Genomic DNA, 18,464 nt, shown 5'->3' on the forward strand with positions numbered 1-18,464 from the left:
TCTGTTGACTGCAGTATTGTCACTACATTAAACACTAATCTTCCTTCCTTCCTTTAGATGGTCTTCCATACCATTATCACTACCCACATCCATGAGGCTGTGGTCAAATTGTCGGCACCATTTCACTACAGCTGGATGCGACATTGCATTTGTGTATTGTATTGTGCGTATTAAACCAGGGACCCAGAAACGACAACAACAGAGAGGCTTCATCCCTTCGTAGCCCTCAATGGTTCACAACCCCACAACAGGCCACAGCAGTCCATCCACCCCATCACCGCCCCACACCAGATCACCAGATCCAGGGTTATTGTGCGGCTCTGCCCCCAGTGGACACCCCCCCCCCCCCCCCCTGCCGCGGGAATGTCTCATACCAGATGAGTGTACCCCAAATGTTTGCGTGGTAGAGTAATTATGGTGTAAGCATACGTTGAGACAGTGTTTGTGCAGCAATCACTGACATAGTGTAACTGAGGCAGAATAAGGGGAACCAGCCTGCATTTGCCGAGCTAAGAACAGTAGAAGATAACTCAGACCACATTGGACTGACAGATATGTCACGCAGTGTAACCTACTCACAGTGTGACAGTCAAGCTGCTGTACACACATGTGAAAGAGAAACACGTGGAAAACAAGTTAATTGAAATGTAATAAAATTAATATTATTTGTGTGAAATTCTTTGTTTGAATGCATATTCTAAATGTAAGTATACATAACTGTGTTATTTATGTCATTAAAACTAAACATAGAGCAAGATTACAATCTGAAGTTGCCTGTACGATATAGTAAATTTACGGATTTTATCAAGTAATCCAGTACATAGCGAAAGATGAACCATCGATCACTTCCCTCACCATCTCTGTAAAACTACTGCAGACTACATCCATTTGAAACTGGTTACTGCAGTTGAGCTTTGGTCTCCCTTCCTTCTACAATTTTAACCCACTCCCTCCCCTTTGCATCTGCCCCCTCCTCCTCCTCCCCACAGTTCCAATTCCCTCCATTACCAAATTGGGTATTGCTTGGTGTCCCCTATCAACTGATGCATTCTTTTAGGCAAATTATACCACTTTTTTTTTCCATAATACATTCAGGAACTCCTTGTAGTTATCCATGCCATTCACAGAAGGGCATGTATCGCGTACATCAAATATAGAGCTTAGAGTAAAGATGTGCATGATCCTAATTAGTTTGTAAACTTCAGGACACATATTATGGTAAAGTATTAGTCAACAGATGCAGAGTCTACCTGCTGGAGAGCATTTTTAATCTCCATGGAGCAAGGAGGAATGAAGGAGATCTCATACCATGGAAGATTTCTGGCACCGAGGATGGCAAAAATGATGTAATATAAGCCACTGTTGTTGTGTGCTATTCACAGAATGTTAATAAGAGGTCTTTGAGACAGTAATATTAATTGATTGTCATGTAACATGTAACATTTTGTGAAAGTTTCTGACAATATACGTAGTTATTTGGAACCAATCTACACTTTATTTAAATAGAGAAGCAGTGTTTTGTTTTATAGCCACTTCACTTGTAGAAACCTTTGCAGACAAAAGAAGTTTGATGCCAAGGAAGAAGAGGGCACAGAATAGCTGGACCCTGTGGCAAATCACTAGAGGTTCAAGGCTGAATATCTACACCAGTGTAATAAGGGAGTGTTAAAGTGTAGCTGCATGGATTAATAGACGTAGAATAGTTGTTGCTCAACCAGTCAAAACATCGCCATACTAGCTAAATACAACAGTCATCTACACACATCAAAAAAAGTTTTGCATCACCCTGGTACCCAAAATTCCTGAAGATAGACGTTGACTATGGATATTGTATCACAGACACTATCCCTTTGACTGTTCAGAGATGTCACAAAACCCACCCAAAGATCTAAACAACCATGCATGAGCAATGCCTATTAGATGGAGGGTGTCCGACAGCCAATCAGTTCCAGTCATTCCACCAGGAAGGAGGTACACGGCTCATGTTCTCTGTAGTTCATGCCTAGACAGTCAATACCGTGGTTCAATCATACCCGCATTGTTACTTTGTGCCAGGAAGGGCTCTCGACAAGGGAAGTATCCAGGCATCTCAGAGTGAACCAAAGCGATGTTGTTCAGACGTGGAGGAGATACAGAGAGACAGGAACTGTCGATGACATGCCTCGCTCAGGCCGCACAGGGGCTACTACTGCAGTGAATGACCACTACCTACGGATTATGGCTCAGAGGAACCCTGACAGCAACACCACCATCTACATCTACATCTACATCCATACTCCGCAAGCCACCTGACGGTGTGTGGCGGAAGGTACCTTGAGTACCTCTATTGGTTCTCCCTTCTATTCCAGTCTCGTATTGTTCGTGGAAGGAAGGATTGTCGGTATGCCTCTGTGTGGGCTCTGATCTCTCTGATTTTATCCTCATGGTCTCTTCGCGAGATATACGTAGGAGGGAGCAATATACTGCTTGATTCCTCGGTGAAGGTATGTTCTCGAAACTTCAACAAAAGCTTGTACCAACCTACTGAGTATCTCTCCTGCAGAGTCTTCCACTGGAGTTTATCTATCATCTCCATAATGCTTTCGTGATTACTAAATGATTCTGTAATGAAGCACGCTGCTCTCTGTTGGATCTTCTCTATCTCTTCTATCAACCCTATCTGGTACGGATCCCACACTGCTGAACAGTATTCAAGCAGTGGGCAAACAAGCATACTGTAACCTACTTCCTTTGTTTTTGGATTGCATTTCCTTAGGATTCTTCCAATGAATCTCAGTCTGGCATCTGCTTTACTGACGAACAACTTTATATGATCATTCCATTTTAAATCACTCCTAATGCATACTCCCAGATAATTTATGGAATTAACTGCTTCCAGTTGCTGACCTGCTATATTGTAGCTAAATGATAAAGGATCTTTCTTTCTATGTATTCGCAGCACATTACACTCGTCTACATTGAGATTCAATTGCCATTCCCTGCACCATTCGTCAATTCGCTGCAGATCCTCCTGCATTTCAGTACAATTTTCCAATTGTTACAACCTCTCAATATACCACAGCATCATCCGCAAAAAGTGTCAGTGAACTTCCGATGTCATCCACAAGGTCATTTATATATATTGTGAACAGCAACGGTCCTACGACACACCCCTGCGGCACACCTGAAATCACTCTTACTTCGGAAGACTTCTCTCCACTGGGAATGACGTGCTGCATTCTGTTATCTAGGAACTGTTCAATCCAATCACACAATTGGTCTGATAGTCCATATGCTCTTACTTTGTTCATTAAGCGACTGTGGGGAACTGTATCGAATGCCTTGCGGAAGTCAAGAAACACGGCATCTACCTGGGAACCCATGTCTATGGCCCTCTGAGTGTCATGGACGAATAGCACGAACTGGGTTTCACACAATCATCTTTTTTGAAGCCCATGCTGATTCCTACAGAGTAGATTTCTAGTCTCCAGAAAAGTCATTATACTCGAACATAATACATGTTCCAAAATTCTACAACTGATTTATGTTAGAGATATAGGTCTATAGTTCTGCACATCTGTTCGACATCCCTTCTTGAAAACGGGGATGACCTGTGCCCTTTTCCAATCCTTTGGAATGCTATGCTCTTCTAGAGACCTACGGTACACTGCTGCAAGAAGGGGGGCAAGTTCCTTCACGTACTCTGTGTAAAATCAAACTGGTATCCCATCAGGTCCAGCGGCCTTTCCTCTTTTGAGTGATTTTAATTGTTCCTCTATCCCTCTGTCATCTATTTCAATATTTACCATTTTGTCATCTGTGTGACAATCTAGAGAAGGAACTACAGTGCAGTCTTCCTCTGTGAAACAGCTTTGGAAAAAGACATTTAGTATTTCGGCCTTTAGTCTGTCATCCTCTGTTTAAGTACCATTTTGGTCACCAGACAATTGTTGAAGACGTGTTTGGAGCCAACCCCATCAGGCTGAACGCCTTAGACACACTGTCCAGTGAGTGCAGCAAGGTGGAGGTTCCCTGCTGTTTTGGGGTGCCATTACGTGGGGCCGACATATGCGCTGGTGGTCATGGAAGGCACCATAACGGCCGTATGATAAGTGAAAGCCATCCTCCGACTGATAGTGAAACCATATCAGCAGCATATTGGTGAGGCATTCGTCATTGTGGATGGCAATTCGCACCCCTATCATGCACATCTTGTGAATGACTTCCTTCAGGATAACGACATCGCTCGACTAGTGTGGCCAGCATGTTCTCCAGACATGAACCGTATCAAACATGCCTAGGATAGATTGAAAAGGGCTGTTTATGGATGACGTGACCAAGCAACCACTCTGAGGGAATCGTCGTTGAGGAGTGGGACAATCTGGACCAACAGTGCCTTGATGAACTTGTGGATAGGGATGCCATGAGGAATACAGGCTTGCATCAATGCAAGAGGACATGCTACTATTAGAAGTACCAGTGTGTACAGCAATCTGGACCGCCACCTCTGAAGGTCTCACTGCATGGTGGTACAACATGCAGTGTGTGATTTTCATGAGCAATAAAAAGGATGAATCATATTTATGTTGCTCTCTATTACAATTTTCTGTACAGGAACCAAAGTGATGCAAAACTTTTTTTTAAGTGTGTAATAAACGTTCAATCCTCATTAGTTATTGGATCTACCTTATCTAATCTTCAGCATTCCTCTGTAAACCTACAGTTCAGAAACTGCAGTTGTCTTCTTGTTGTTACCTTCCATCATTCACCTTGCACCTTCAAACAAGGCTTCACTGGAAATACTCTAACAAAGGACTTCCTAGTATATAGATTTATATTTGTATCAATAAATTCTTGTATAACTTTGTGATAGGACAATGCCACATTAAAGGTTCAAAATCTGACTGGATTTTTTTCCACTAATATTTATTACCAACAACACTTGTTACCTTATTATGGTGCACATATTGGATTTATTTCCAAATTTGGTTATCCAAGTGTAAGTACATTTGAAGTCATTCACATTTAAAATTATTAATTATAAACTCTCAAACTAACTTCAAAAGAGATCTTTTGTAAGTAACTCATTTGCTATGTAAAGACTTCCTTTGACATCTGTTTTATCTTTGTCCTTCCTGGTTAGTCGCAAGGCTCGATGTTGGGGAGTTACTGTACTGTGTGTGTAGTGTCGTATTTTGAGGCTTAGTCATGTTTGAATATTGAAACAGCGCTGTGTCAAAAAGTTGGGAATTACCTATATGTGTGAAACACAAAACGTCTGCAAAAGGTTATTTCCAATACATATTTATTTTAAGCTAAAACCTTCAAGAAGAAATATCATACTTCTACTTCCACAACCAACAAGCTAACTTAAAAACTACTAGATCTTTTTTATAACAAAATCTATTTTATGAGCAATTATACCTGTGCTCATAACTGTCCTTAGTGGCAGAAAGCATTATGCAAATATATGCATAGGAATGATTTGCAAAGTTTGTCACAAAATTATATTTTGATGATGCACTATATACAAGTATTAAGGTTTGATGATGAAGACACTTTTTCATGATGGTCTACTTTGGACAGCTGTGTGAAACAAGTCTTCAGGGGGATACAGTGCAGAATTTTGTCTTGACAGAAAGTCGCAAGCGTAAACAGAAGAGGACTTTGCCTGTTGCGGGAACAGGAATTGTGTGGAGGACAAGTGCTGCCTCACTCGTGCACAGCTGGCAGCCTACACATCTTTTGTGCTTCTGCAAAAGCAGGACTGACACGTGCTGATCTTTTTTGGGTTATCAAAATGGTACCTAGTCCACTTATAGACCATGAGTAGCCTCTTTGTTCTTTCCAAAATAAGAAGACAATGAGTAGCACACAACACAAAGCAAAGCACACAAAACATTCAATAATGGCCACCACAATAATGCTAAGGTTGGCAATGTTGTAAATAATGTAGTACAGGATCAAACTTAAATAGTACTCTTACACAACCACAGTTCAAAAGATGACCCCAGTTTCCCCTGAAATTGGATCCCTTAAAAACCAGCATTTAAAAAAAAAAAAAAAATAATAATAATAATAATAATAATAATAATAGAAGGGGCAGTCAATGTAAAACCAAGCATCCACTACAGCCAGACCATGGGATAGTGGGATAGTTCCATTCCAAAGTAATCACCAAACATGTTAAGACATTTGTCCCACTGGGAGATGAGAAAGTAAATTTCTGTTTTGTAGGACATGGTTGACAGATCCACAGCCACACCCACTCTTGCATTTCTTTGGCTGACTGAAACTGATGTCCCTGCCTGTCTCGCTTCAAGCTGCCAAAGATGTGAAAAGATCTGGGCTGTACAAGGGATGCTGGAGTGTTATCCAACCAAATTGCTGAAGTGTGGCCTTCACCTGATTGGCAGTGTAGGGATGGGCATTATCGTGCAACAGGATGATTCTATCTGGCAGAATTCCGACAGCCTGAGGACAAATGCAAAGCCACCAATGGAAACATCGCACATCTGGCTATCTCCCCCCCCTCCCCCCCCCCCAAAAAAAAAGATAGCTCTTCACACAAGTCCTGGTAAGGTCCTGATGACCTCCTCCTTTGGCTGTAGAGGACCTCTGCTTGCTGAGTTCCTCGAGCCCACAGTCAGGAACGCTGTCAGACGAAATCGTCCTATTGCACTATAACGCCTGCCCCCTGCACTAACAATCAGATGAAGGTTATGCTTCTGTGATTTGGTTGGAAAACATTGTGACATCCTCCATATACAGCTCAGATTTTTCACTATGTAATTTTAATATATCTGGCAACCTAAAGAAAGACAAGTGTGGACAACGGTTTCAGTCGGATGATGAATTGCAAGATTGGTTGCCATTGTGGATCCATCAGAGGCCAACCACACTCTGTGAAACAGGTTAGGTTAGGTTAGGTTAGGTTAGGTTAGAGGAACTGATCCTCTTGTCTCCCAGTGGGATAAAGGTCCTAACACATGTGCTGATTGTTTTTGAATGGAACCATTCCACAGTCCCAGTGTGGCTGGTTTCTGATTTTCATTTGAATGCTTGTCATATTAGGAGTACTCCAAAGGTAACAACATTGGACCTGCTACTATCTTCTCAATTCATCCCTGAACCAGCATGTGCCATCTACAACCACAATTCACAAGTCAACCTTACACAGTATGGAAGAGGGTATTTTGTGTATTTCTGTTTTTTCACCCTTTCCTGTTATAGCCCAAGGACGTAGCCAAAGAGGAGAGGGGTGGGGTGTCCAGGGGTCCAGACCTCCCTTATCACCTAAATCAAATTATGCACATGACATAGTTGTTGTGTACTGAAATTGAAAGATATTTTGGTTTTCAATCATTCAAATAAAAAGGGATATGCACTGTTGACAGCCAGCAAGGCCAACAATTAATAAACAATCTACACATCCATAGCACTATCAGCTATTGCGCATACTCATTTTAGCGGAGACCAGTTGTTGGCCTTGCTTGACCTCAATTGTCTCTTTGTTATTCAATCAGTTCTTACTTTCAGTTGAGTTTAATGTAAATGCTACCGGTTATCAGTTTTGTGCTGTGTGCGGTTGACATAGTTTCTAAAAAGGAGAGGAAAATTGATTTTGATTTGTCTGCTGGTATTATGGAGAGTTCAAAATATGCACACACTACTGTAATAGTCTAACCTATCTATAGCAGTGTAATGTTAACATTGGAGTTGTTATTTGGAGGCAGTTAGATTTCTGAATTTCACAAGGCAGCAGAGTGGGAAATATCATTATAAATAACAGTAAACTTAAATCAGTGCATAAAAATACACTTGGATTTGTCTGAGCTGCCCAAAAAAGACATTGCTCAACCAAAATACAGCCCAAATGGTGATGAGTGGATTTGTTTAAAAAAAATTGCTCAATATTCTATCATTAGTCACCTGACTGGGAAAATATTGCCAAATCTAGTTACTTGAGCAGTACTCAATTACAAAAACCACATTTGATACAGTATGATGAGAAGGAGTTTGTCGAGAGCCAAAGGGGTTTGTGATGACAGCACATTCTATAGTTGTTCATTTCTAAAGGATTATTTTATTGGGCTCCTCAAATTCGTCTGAGCCAACTATGCCCTGCATCCCTTCCTCCCCCTTTCATCCAAAATCTATTTACACTCTCGAAGTAGTACAATAAAAGAAGCCAGCAACTCTAGTCTCAAAATATGAATTTCTCCATGTATTATAAAATGACTAAACATGTACAATTAAAGGAAAAATGTGCAATGTCAGAATTCAATTTTTTGTTGTGATACATTTTATTTTATTTTAAAACAATGTTCAACAAGCAGTTTTTTCAAATTCTGCACCAACTTGGTATGGCTCTGTGTGTTGAGACACTGAGCTGGCAATCCCCAGGTTCATTAGGAGAGGTGCTTTGAATCCATCTGCTGTCAACCTTGAAATGGTTTTCTGTGGTTTCCCACTTTCAGTTTACACAAATGCTGTAGTTGGTCCTTTACTATAGCCCACATCCAGGTCCCAAATACCTTTCATTCCTGATAGATTCGAGTTCCCTTAAAGACACAGCTTCTCTGCTTAAATGAAATGATCTACACCGAAGATAAGCCAAGCATCTCTTCGGAGATGCCTGGCACTAAAAGCCATATGATAAATAAATAATAATCCAAATTCTCCTCATTTTTGCTCATGCATTTGTCGCCAGGATGTTCTTTAATTACCTTTCTTACACCACAACAAGTGACACATGCATACTTAAATGAGGAAATTTGGGAAAGTGTAAGACTGAATAATACCAGGTCCTTTGCATTTTCACCACTAAAAATTGTTCTAGCTTCTCTGTTAAATATAGATTTCTTTATTCCAAAAGCCCTGTTACTAATAATCAAAAAAATTAGGGCTTCTCCATTTCTGATCACTTCCTCAGGTCAAAACCAGATTGAAAGAACAAGAGAGTAAAATGACCTCAGAGAGCGACAGGAGATTGGAGCACAGCTGTTTGTTAGTGGTTTACCAAAATACAGCACTCCTAATTAGATATATCTCCAACTGGTGAAAACTCAGAGACCATTTCTGACTAAAATGATTCATCACTCTTTATGGAAACTTTCAGAATAAATTAAAAACATGCATCTTTTTAAGGTCCTCTCTGACAAATCTGACCCCCCTCCCCCCTTCCCTGCTCTTTTGACAATATCCTGCCCAGTCAAATGTGTTTTGTGGTAAGAATAATTTCTGGTAACAGTTTATGCAAACTCAAATCTCTATAATTTTATGTTCATGGTCTTTTAGCGAGACACACATAGGAGGAAGCAATATACTGGTTGACTTATCTAGAAACATACACTCACAGAATTTCAGTAGTAAACCATATCATGTAACAAACACCTCTCTTGTTGAGTCTTGCCATTGCAGTTCAATGAGCAACTCGGTGGCAGTTTCACACTTACTAAATGAACCTATAATGAAATGCACTACTCTTTTTCTGATATTCTCTATTTCCTCTATCAATCTCATCTGGTAAGTATCCTAGATTGAGGAATAATATTCAAGTATCGGCTGAAGGAGCATTTTATAAGATATCTCTAATCACTCCATGAGCATACTCCCATATTCCATGGGTGAGACTGCTTTCATTGATTGTTCAGGAGCTGTGTAATCACACAATTGTGTGTCTCTCTACTTATTTATGTGCAATACATTACATTTCTTTATGTTATGGGTCAACTACTAATCTCTGCACCAAGCTTCAATTCTCTGCAGCTCCCCTGCATTTTGATACAATTTTCTGGTGTTGCAACTGGTCTATACACTACAGTATCATAGGTGAAAAGCCTCAATAAACTTTCAATATTATCCACTAGGTTGTTTCTAAAAATTGTTAAAAGTTCTGGACTGGTTTACTTCAGATTTTTACGCAATACTCTAATAAATTATCATACAGACATATATTAGATATTTTTTAAACAAAAATGTACAAGTTTTATGTTAAAACTGACCGTGAGAAAGAAAATGCTGTTTTGTTCTATGAAAATGTTCATTTTTTTTTCTCAGCCAGTTTAAACTATGATAGCAGGTCAGTTAAACTGTTAGACAAACTGTTTCTTCCACATATATTGTTTCTTCAAGTAGATAATTTTAAACAAAAATTTTATGCACAACAATGTGCTGTTTTCTTTTCTCCCCTACAGTCAATTTCAACAGAAAGCCCATATATTTGGAAATTTATATTTACAGCTCATCAGCTTCTGGATAGAATACTATTACCCAATCTGAATCATCCAAAACTTTGTAATACTATCTGTTTGCAGATTGAATTAAATAATGTCAGTGATCTTACAATAATTACAGATCCAACAGCTGGACAGCTCTCTCTCATTCAATTTATACCAATGACCACAACTAGGTTTCCCATTCAACTTAAGAAAATTGAGAAGGCCCAGGGTCAGACATTCAGATACATTTGAAATTGATTTAAGATCAGATTTTTTTAAGTCTTACAGTACAGTATACAAAGATGAAAATGTATATTCTGAATTTTATTGTATTGTATTGTCAATAAAATAAAAACTTGAAAACAATAAAAAATAGAACAAATAAGTTTTTCCACTCATTTTCTGCATGATTTATTATAATTTCAAGTTCCTCACTTTCAAAGTGGCTGGAGTTGTAATGAGGAAACAAAATTTACATCCTGACAATTTCTAAGGACATTCTAGATTAGGATGTATATCCAGTTTTCATACATATTTAGCAGTTATAAAGCATTGCCAGGTTCACAACTTTATACATGTTCCAAAAAGTAATTGTCCCGTAACAGTTCCAGACTACACCCAAATGTTACTTTTACATCTTAAGGTTCTTATCTACTAAAGTATAACAACAGAGTGTTACACCCAGGTATGTGTATGAGTTAGCTGATTCCAACAGTGACTCCTTGATTTTATGGTCATAGGATACTACATTTTCTTGTTATGTGAAGTGCTCAATTTTACATTTCTGAACATTTAAAACAAGTTGCCAATCTCTGCACCACATTTAAATCTAATCAAGATCTGACTGAATATTTATGCAGCTTCTTTCAGATAGTACTTCATTATAGATAACTGCATCATCTGCAAAAGGCCTTATTTTACTATTAACATTGTCTTCAAGGTCATTATTATACAACATTTTAACAGCAAGGTTTCCAACACACTTCCCTGAGGCACACCTGAAGTTACTTGTACATCAAAAAGTACTGGAAATTTTTCTTTCTCTTAAAGAATCTTTATTTATTCATCAGCATCAACCATGTTCCCTCCAAATTACTTCCCCTCAGATTTACTACATTTGTGCCAGTGCTTTCTCCAATCATGGAAGCAAGTCTTGAATTAACTTTTTGTTCTGGTATTAAGCTCCTTCAGTGGTTCTATTTTCAATCTCATCAATGATGGCAAAATGACTTCCATTCACAGTTCTCTCAAGCCTCGGGAATACAAAGAAGGCACAGAGGGCTGTGTCCACTGAATATGGTGGTGAGGCAACATAACGTTTTCGTTTTTTGTGAAAAAAAAAAATCATGAAAAAGCACTGAGGTATAAGCAGCTTTAACATGATGGAATTTCCATGAGTGGTTTTGCCATAACCCTTTTTGTGCATAACTCCTTATTGACAATATGACCGTAAACCAGGAACTCATGATGCACTATTGCAAACAGTGGGGAGAACCTACACATGTGATTGAACTTGTCCAATATCCTTTGGCCTCGGCTCTTCAGGTAGTTTCCATTGGGACGATTGGGACTCTGTCTCGATGTCTTACCCATATACCCATGTTCTGTCACCTGTTATAGCCTTCTCCAGAAGCTCTGGATCACTGTAGACTTCATTCAGAATCTCCTAAGTGATGTCTTCCCAACATGTCTTACAGTCGAAATTCAACAATTTTGGAACAATCAATGCTGCTTCATGTTTCCTGCCTAAAACATCCAAAAGCATTGCTTGGCATGAGCCAAAAGATATGCTTACATCATCAGAAACCTCTCTGGTGATTAATCAGAACCATTTTCTTTACTTCTTCCACATCATTGTCAGTAACTGATGTGCTAGGGCACCCAGGAGAGTCATCATCTCGAACATCTTCTCGACCCTGTTTGAAGCATTTAGGCCACTCGTGAACTACTGTCTTACTCCTAACAGATTCACCAAATGCCACAATCAATATTTCAAATGATGTGCTGAATTTTATTCCATTTTTCAAACAAAGTTTAATGCCAATTCTTTGATCCATCTTTTTTGAAACTAAAGGTTCACCAAGGACTTGAAAGCACGTTTAACCTTTTCAATGATCAACAACAAAGTAAATTTTCAAAACAGTTGAAAATATAAAACATACATCAGAAATAGTGTACATGGAACATGTGCATTAACCACATAGAGGTGGACTTAAGTCACAGAGGGGTACAATGAAAAGACTACTGAGGCCAGAGACAGCAGCTGTGTGTGTATGAGTCGTACTCATGTGAATGTGTACGTGTTTCCTATTTCTGAAGGAGGACTTCTCATCTGAAATCTTAAAGGTTTAGCAATCTTTTCATTGTGCCTGACCATGACTCAACACTTGCTCTGTGTGGTGATTAGCGATCTACCATTTTTATAATATTCTTATTCTATACTTAAGTTTCCATTATGTTATACTCCAATTAAAACTACTTTGTGACTGATGGATGGCAGTGGTGAGGGACAGTGTTGCCGACATACAGACAGCTATGTTTCACAAGGTGCTGACAGTGCCTACAAAATGATGAGTACATCATGCTCAGGAAACAACTGTGATTGGAGGGCAGTTGGCCCCCACCGCCCAACTCGCCGAGACATCAGTCACAATGTAATTTTAATTAGCATATATGGGTGTAAGTGCAGATACCTACACTCATGGCTGAGGATAGCATACTGAACAACATTACACTAGTATTTACTTCATCTGCAAACTAATAATTATAGCTGCTATGAGTAGTAAGATTTTAGATTGGTTAGTAGCTCTAAGTACACTAGGCACAAGCGAGCCATTAATTTTTGTTTTCCCCTAGGCTCTCGGTCAGGTACTGAGGTGTGGACTTCTATAGTGATGGGTGTAGTTCACTTCATGCTGGAGTTAGAAGCATACTGAAACCATTAGAGAGTAAATTATGAGATGTATTTGATGGAAGACTCTTAGGTACAGATAAAAAACAACTAACACTGAAGTGGGTACATATTAATAAACTGTTTGTGTGTGTGTGTGTGTGTGTGTGTGTGTGTGTGTGTGTGTGTGTGTACAGGATGTTAAAAAAAAGTGTTGAATATTTTGAGAGGTGGTACTATGCATTGAAACAAGAAAAATAAGTCCAATTAACATGGGTCCAGATAAATGGGTCTAAGATAAATGGGTCTGAGATAAATACGAGTTTATAGGAAGGGCTGTGTAATGCTCGGTTGTGGATATTTGCACAGTCATTGCATTGGTGCTCCAACAAATGCATCAGCTGGGTATTACAGTGTCTTACTCATAGTGCTCTATCTATCATCAGGGGTGTACAGTCAATTGTGTGGTTTGAGTCATGTTGTAGGCTACGTTAGTTTTCGTCGTGGTTGTGTGCCTTATTGTACACTACTGTCAATTCAGGGTATGTATTGTGGTGTTTTACCTTTTCCAGACACAGGTTCACTTGTGTGTTTACTGCTATTGTGCTGTTTGTATGTATCTATGCTGTAATACATTTACATTTTCTCTCTTCCACCACTTGTTAATAATGGAAGCACACTACTCCACAAGTGAAACTGTGGATAGGATATTCTGCTACGGTTTAGCAAATGGACATAGCAGCAAGACCTTGCCCTCTAAACTGAAAAATATGCAAAGTGCAGAGTGCCCCCTGATAAGCTGTTTGGCCGACTTTTCCAGTGTCTGAGGGACACAGGTACCCTTGCACCTTGGAAGACAGTCAGTGGAAGGCCCCGCACAGTCCGGATGCCTGACATGGAGGAGCATGTACTACATGAAAGAAGAAATCCCTGACCCTTGGGACCAGTGTGCAATGATTAGCAGCAGCAGGAGGCGTGCCTTTCTGTCTTATCTGGGGCATACTTCACAAATAATTGCTGTACTCATATCATCTACAGCGCATCCAGGCCCTGAGGCCACAGGTTCATCAGCGCAGATGGTTCTGTCAATATGTTGCAGAAATGTGCTGCAGATCCACTGTTCAGATCCAAGATATTATTTACCAATGAGGCAGGGTTCACTAGAGATGCTGTTGTGAATTTTCATAACCAGTATCTATGGGCAGATGTAAATCCCCAAGTAATTCAGGAGAGAAGGGATCAACACCGATTCTTAATCAACGTATGGGCAGGTGTACTTGGCGATAAATTAATGGGATCGTATATGCTACCGCAATGGTTAACTGGGGCACATTATCTAGACTTTCTCATTAGTTTATTGCCTACCTTGCTGGAGGCTGTGCCACTGCAGCAACGAATACAAATGTGGTTCATCAGCATACTTTCATCACAATGTGCATGAAAATCTGACACAGACATTTCAGGACCGCTGGAATGGCCGGAGGGGGGAGAGAGTGGGGGGAGGGGGGAAGCATCTATACACCTTGGCCTGCTCATTCCGCAGACCTAAATCCTCTAGACTCTCGGTTATGGGAACACTTAAAGGGTGTGTCAATCCTTATGCTAGAGGGCAGAGGGGTGGACTGTTGTGAGTGGATGCCACATTGAACACCCCCTGTAAACATGTGTTCATCACAGAAAGTATGCATTTCCAGACCCTTGTTTATTGGACTTATTTTTCTTTTTCTGATGAGTACTACCACCTCTCAAAGAATTCGACACATTTTTTAAATACCCTGTATTTTACAGATCAGGACTGAAGCAATGTGGGGTGCGTTAGGCTAAACAACACTATTCAGGTGGCAGGCCATACGTACTTGGCATCTGAGGGACTGGATGCGGCCTGCGCGAGCTGCCATGCGTAGTCGAGGCAGGAGGAGTCGCGCACACGGCACAGCCACTTCCCCACCCCCGCACGCAGTGACCTCGTCATGTGGTCGTCGTCCGGGCGTGTAGAGAATGTCAGCGTCCAATAAAACCGTTCGAGGAGGGACTTCACGTAGCTCTGCAAGGATGACACATTCACAGCACACTACCAAATCAGCACCACTTCATATGCTGGATTATGACACAAAACAAATACTGGATACACTAATTATTTTGCAATAACTTTACTATTATATTTGTTACAGACACATATGCCACTGAAAGTGAGAAGGGTTGTTCAAATGAGAATCTTCTTTATACATTCACTTACCTCATACTATAAGCCTTAAATAATATGAGTGTTGTTTGAAAAGTTCTTGGAATCATCACAAGAGGTCAGGCTAGTGCAACGAGTAGTTCACGTGATATTCTTTGGACTGTTGCCTGTAAAAGCATGCCACGTCAGTGCTCTTGGAAGAGAGCTGTGGCAGTGACATGGCTCTGTTGTTGTTCCTGCTTAGTGATTTGTGAAGACAGGAAAAAGTTGAGGTTCAAGCAAGGATTAAGTACTTCATAAAGAAAGGTATGAAAGCAAAGGACATTTGTGCTGATTTCCAGAATACACTGGAGGAGTCTGTTCCATTATATTCAACTGTTGCCAAGTGGACAGATGAACTTAAATTTGGCTGGGAGAGCTTAGATGATGATCCACGTAGTGGTCAGCCAAGATGACTCACTACTCAAGAAATGATTGCAAAAGTACACAAAATGGTCATGAAATTGCTCACGCTTGCCAGATGTCATCTGAAAGGGTATATCACATTTTAATTGAAGAATTAGAAATGAAAAAATTATCTGCAAGATGGGTGCCATGACTCTTGATGCTGGATGAAAAATGCATGAGAATGGTGTGGCAAAATTACATGAACTAAGGTATGAATTGTTGCCACACCCACCTTATTCACCTGATGTGGCTCCGTCAAACTTCCATCTCTTCCCAGAACTGAAAATTTTTCTTGGTGGATGAACATTCACTTCAAACAAAGAACTGTTAGCTGGGGTTGACAACTATTTTACAGGTCTGGAGGAAACTTATTTTTGAGATGGGATCAATGCACTGGACCATCGTTGGACCAAGTGCATTAATCTACAAGGAGATTACATTGGAAATTAAAAAAGTTTCAGTGATGTAAGTACTTTTTTCCTACTTCATTCTGAGAACTTTTCAAAACACCATTGTATAATACTGCCAGGGCGATTGACAAAAATGGGGAAATTACAGAGGCATCATGCTGCTGTCACACACTCTGAAGCTGTTAGAAAATATTGTAGGAATGAGACTTAGAAAGATAGTAGAACCTTTGCTTGAGGAAGAACAACATGGATCCAGGAAAGACTGAAGTACTATGGATCTTATTTTAGCAATAAGAATGCTGACAGAAAAGTAATGGGAATATGGAAAAAATCTTCTGATGGTATTTGTTGATATTGAAAAACCATAAGACAATGTTCCTTGAAACAAGATATGGGAATGTTTGGAAGACCTAAAGGTATCAAAGTACCTAACTGATAGATTCAAGATGCTATACAAAAAGTGTTACAGTTGTGTCAAGATAGGCAATGGATGATCAGAACAGTTTGAAACAAAGAGATTTGTCTCATCACTCCTCTTTGTAATAATAATGGACAAGTTCACGAAAATCTATCAAGAAAATAGACAGTGAACCAAATGCCCTGGTTTTTGGTGATGATGGGAGAGACAGAAGCTGAAGCACAGAAGAAACTTAATTATTGGAGCAACACATTCAAAAATTTCTGGCTAAAAATAAGTAAAACAAAGACAGTAAAAACGACCATCAACAGGCAAGCAACAAAATCAGACATATTTATAGGAGGAATCAAAGTAGAATCTATTTCCCAATTCAAGTACCTAGGAAGCATGATCTCAAAATATGACACCATTGAGCAGGAAATACTCAGAAGGGCACAGAAAGCATCCAATTTTTACAGTAAAATCAGAAATCTTCTCTTGGATAATAAAATGGCATGAAAAGCAAAAGTGACCATGTATTACACCTATTTCATACCAATCCTTTCACATGCTTTAAAAACATGTACCCTACTAAACATAGAACTCAGCAGAATTCAGGCAACAGAAATGAGATACATTAAAACTATGAACCAAACAACTAGAGAGGACAAAATTAGAAATGAGGCAAACAGAAAATTAGCTGGTATTGAGGTTCGTGTTACTAGTGTCATAAAGAAATGTAGGCTTTAACAGTATGGGCACATAATGAGAACAAACAGCCAAAGGCCTGCCAAAAGGTATTCCAACCTACATCTCATAGGAAGAAGACCACAGGGAAGGCCAAGAAAACGCTGGATACAGACTGTAAGATGAGATGTGGAGGAGAAAGGACACAAATGAGAAGCTGTCCTGGGACAGAAGATGCATGAAGACAGAAGGAGATGGAAAGTGCTTGTACACCACACCCAGGAAACTGGAGATGGGAAATGGTGGTGGTGATTTTTTTGGTGATATTTCAAAGGTGTTTAATTGCATATATTGTGTTAAATTTCTAGGTATGGTTCTTACTGAGATGATGTGATATACGATACAATTACAATACACAATGCAACTCACAATATGAGACAGAAATGATCAACATGGATGGAGTGTGAAGAAACATGGTTGAAGCAACTTAACTGATTTGCACTGGGATGACAGTGAGACAACATTGATACAAATCTCTGTCACGTCACCCGGTGCAACACTGGGTGACAGCTGCTCTGTGCAACTGTATCATACTGAACACACAGAGGGAAATGTGCCTCAAAAAATTGTTTTATGTAGCCAAAGCTATGCTGCATCTGCCCCTGTTGTTAGTTCTTAGAAAAACCTACTTTTGTGTTAAAAATTAAGAAAACTACTGTTTCGGTGTTTCTCCACTATGCAGTCTTTGTCATTCAATTCTGAGGAGATTACTTGATAAAAAGCTTTCTGTTTTTTGCATCTTATAGTCAGATATCACAGCCAATAATGAACAATTGTCTTTCTTGCTATGGTCCTTAGTGAGTGTGATATATCAAAATTAAGTAAAACTCAGTGCACATTTTGAAACTTTGCAGTAAAAAATATAGTCACTGTCAAGTTTATGTTTGGTCCAGTTTACATCACAGAGTGCTGCTTATCAAATATAGCTAACATACCAAAATTGAACAATGGAAAAGCCAGGATGGAATTTTAGAATACCAGAGAAGGAAAGTTGCTACTCACCATATAGCGGAGATGCTCAGCCGTTATAGGCACAATAAAAAGATTCACACACTCACAGCTTTCAGCCATTAAGCCTTTCTCAGCAGTACACACACATACACATACGCACACACACACACACACACACACACACACACACACACACACACACACACATCATGCACACATGTCTGCAGTCTCAGAGAGC

At 39.7% G+C, this 18,464-nt stretch overlaps 1 protein-coding gene across 4 annotated transcripts in view; it reads right to left on the minus strand.

The window, feature by feature from the left end:
• LOC126199070 (aminopeptidase N-like) overlaps nt 1–18,464 on the minus strand; it is a 585,568-nt gene that overhangs the window by 47,392 nt on the left and 519,712 nt on the right. For all 4 annotated transcript variants that reach the window (XM_049935786.1, XM_049935785.1, XM_049935787.1 and 1 more), the window contains exon 12: nt 14,949–15,136. In XM_049935786.1, the coding sequence (XP_049791743.1) occupies nt 14,949–15,136 (188 nt within the window). The remainder of the gene's footprint in view (nt 1–14,948; nt 15,137–18,464) is intronic.

The sequence above is a fragment of the Schistocerca nitens genome, chromosome 8, assembly GCF_023898315.1.
Source record: "Schistocerca nitens isolate TAMUIC-IGC-003100 chromosome 8, iqSchNite1.1, whole genome shotgun sequence".
Classification (NCBI taxonomy): domain Eukaryota; kingdom Metazoa; phylum Arthropoda; class Insecta; order Orthoptera; family Acrididae; genus Schistocerca; species Schistocerca nitens.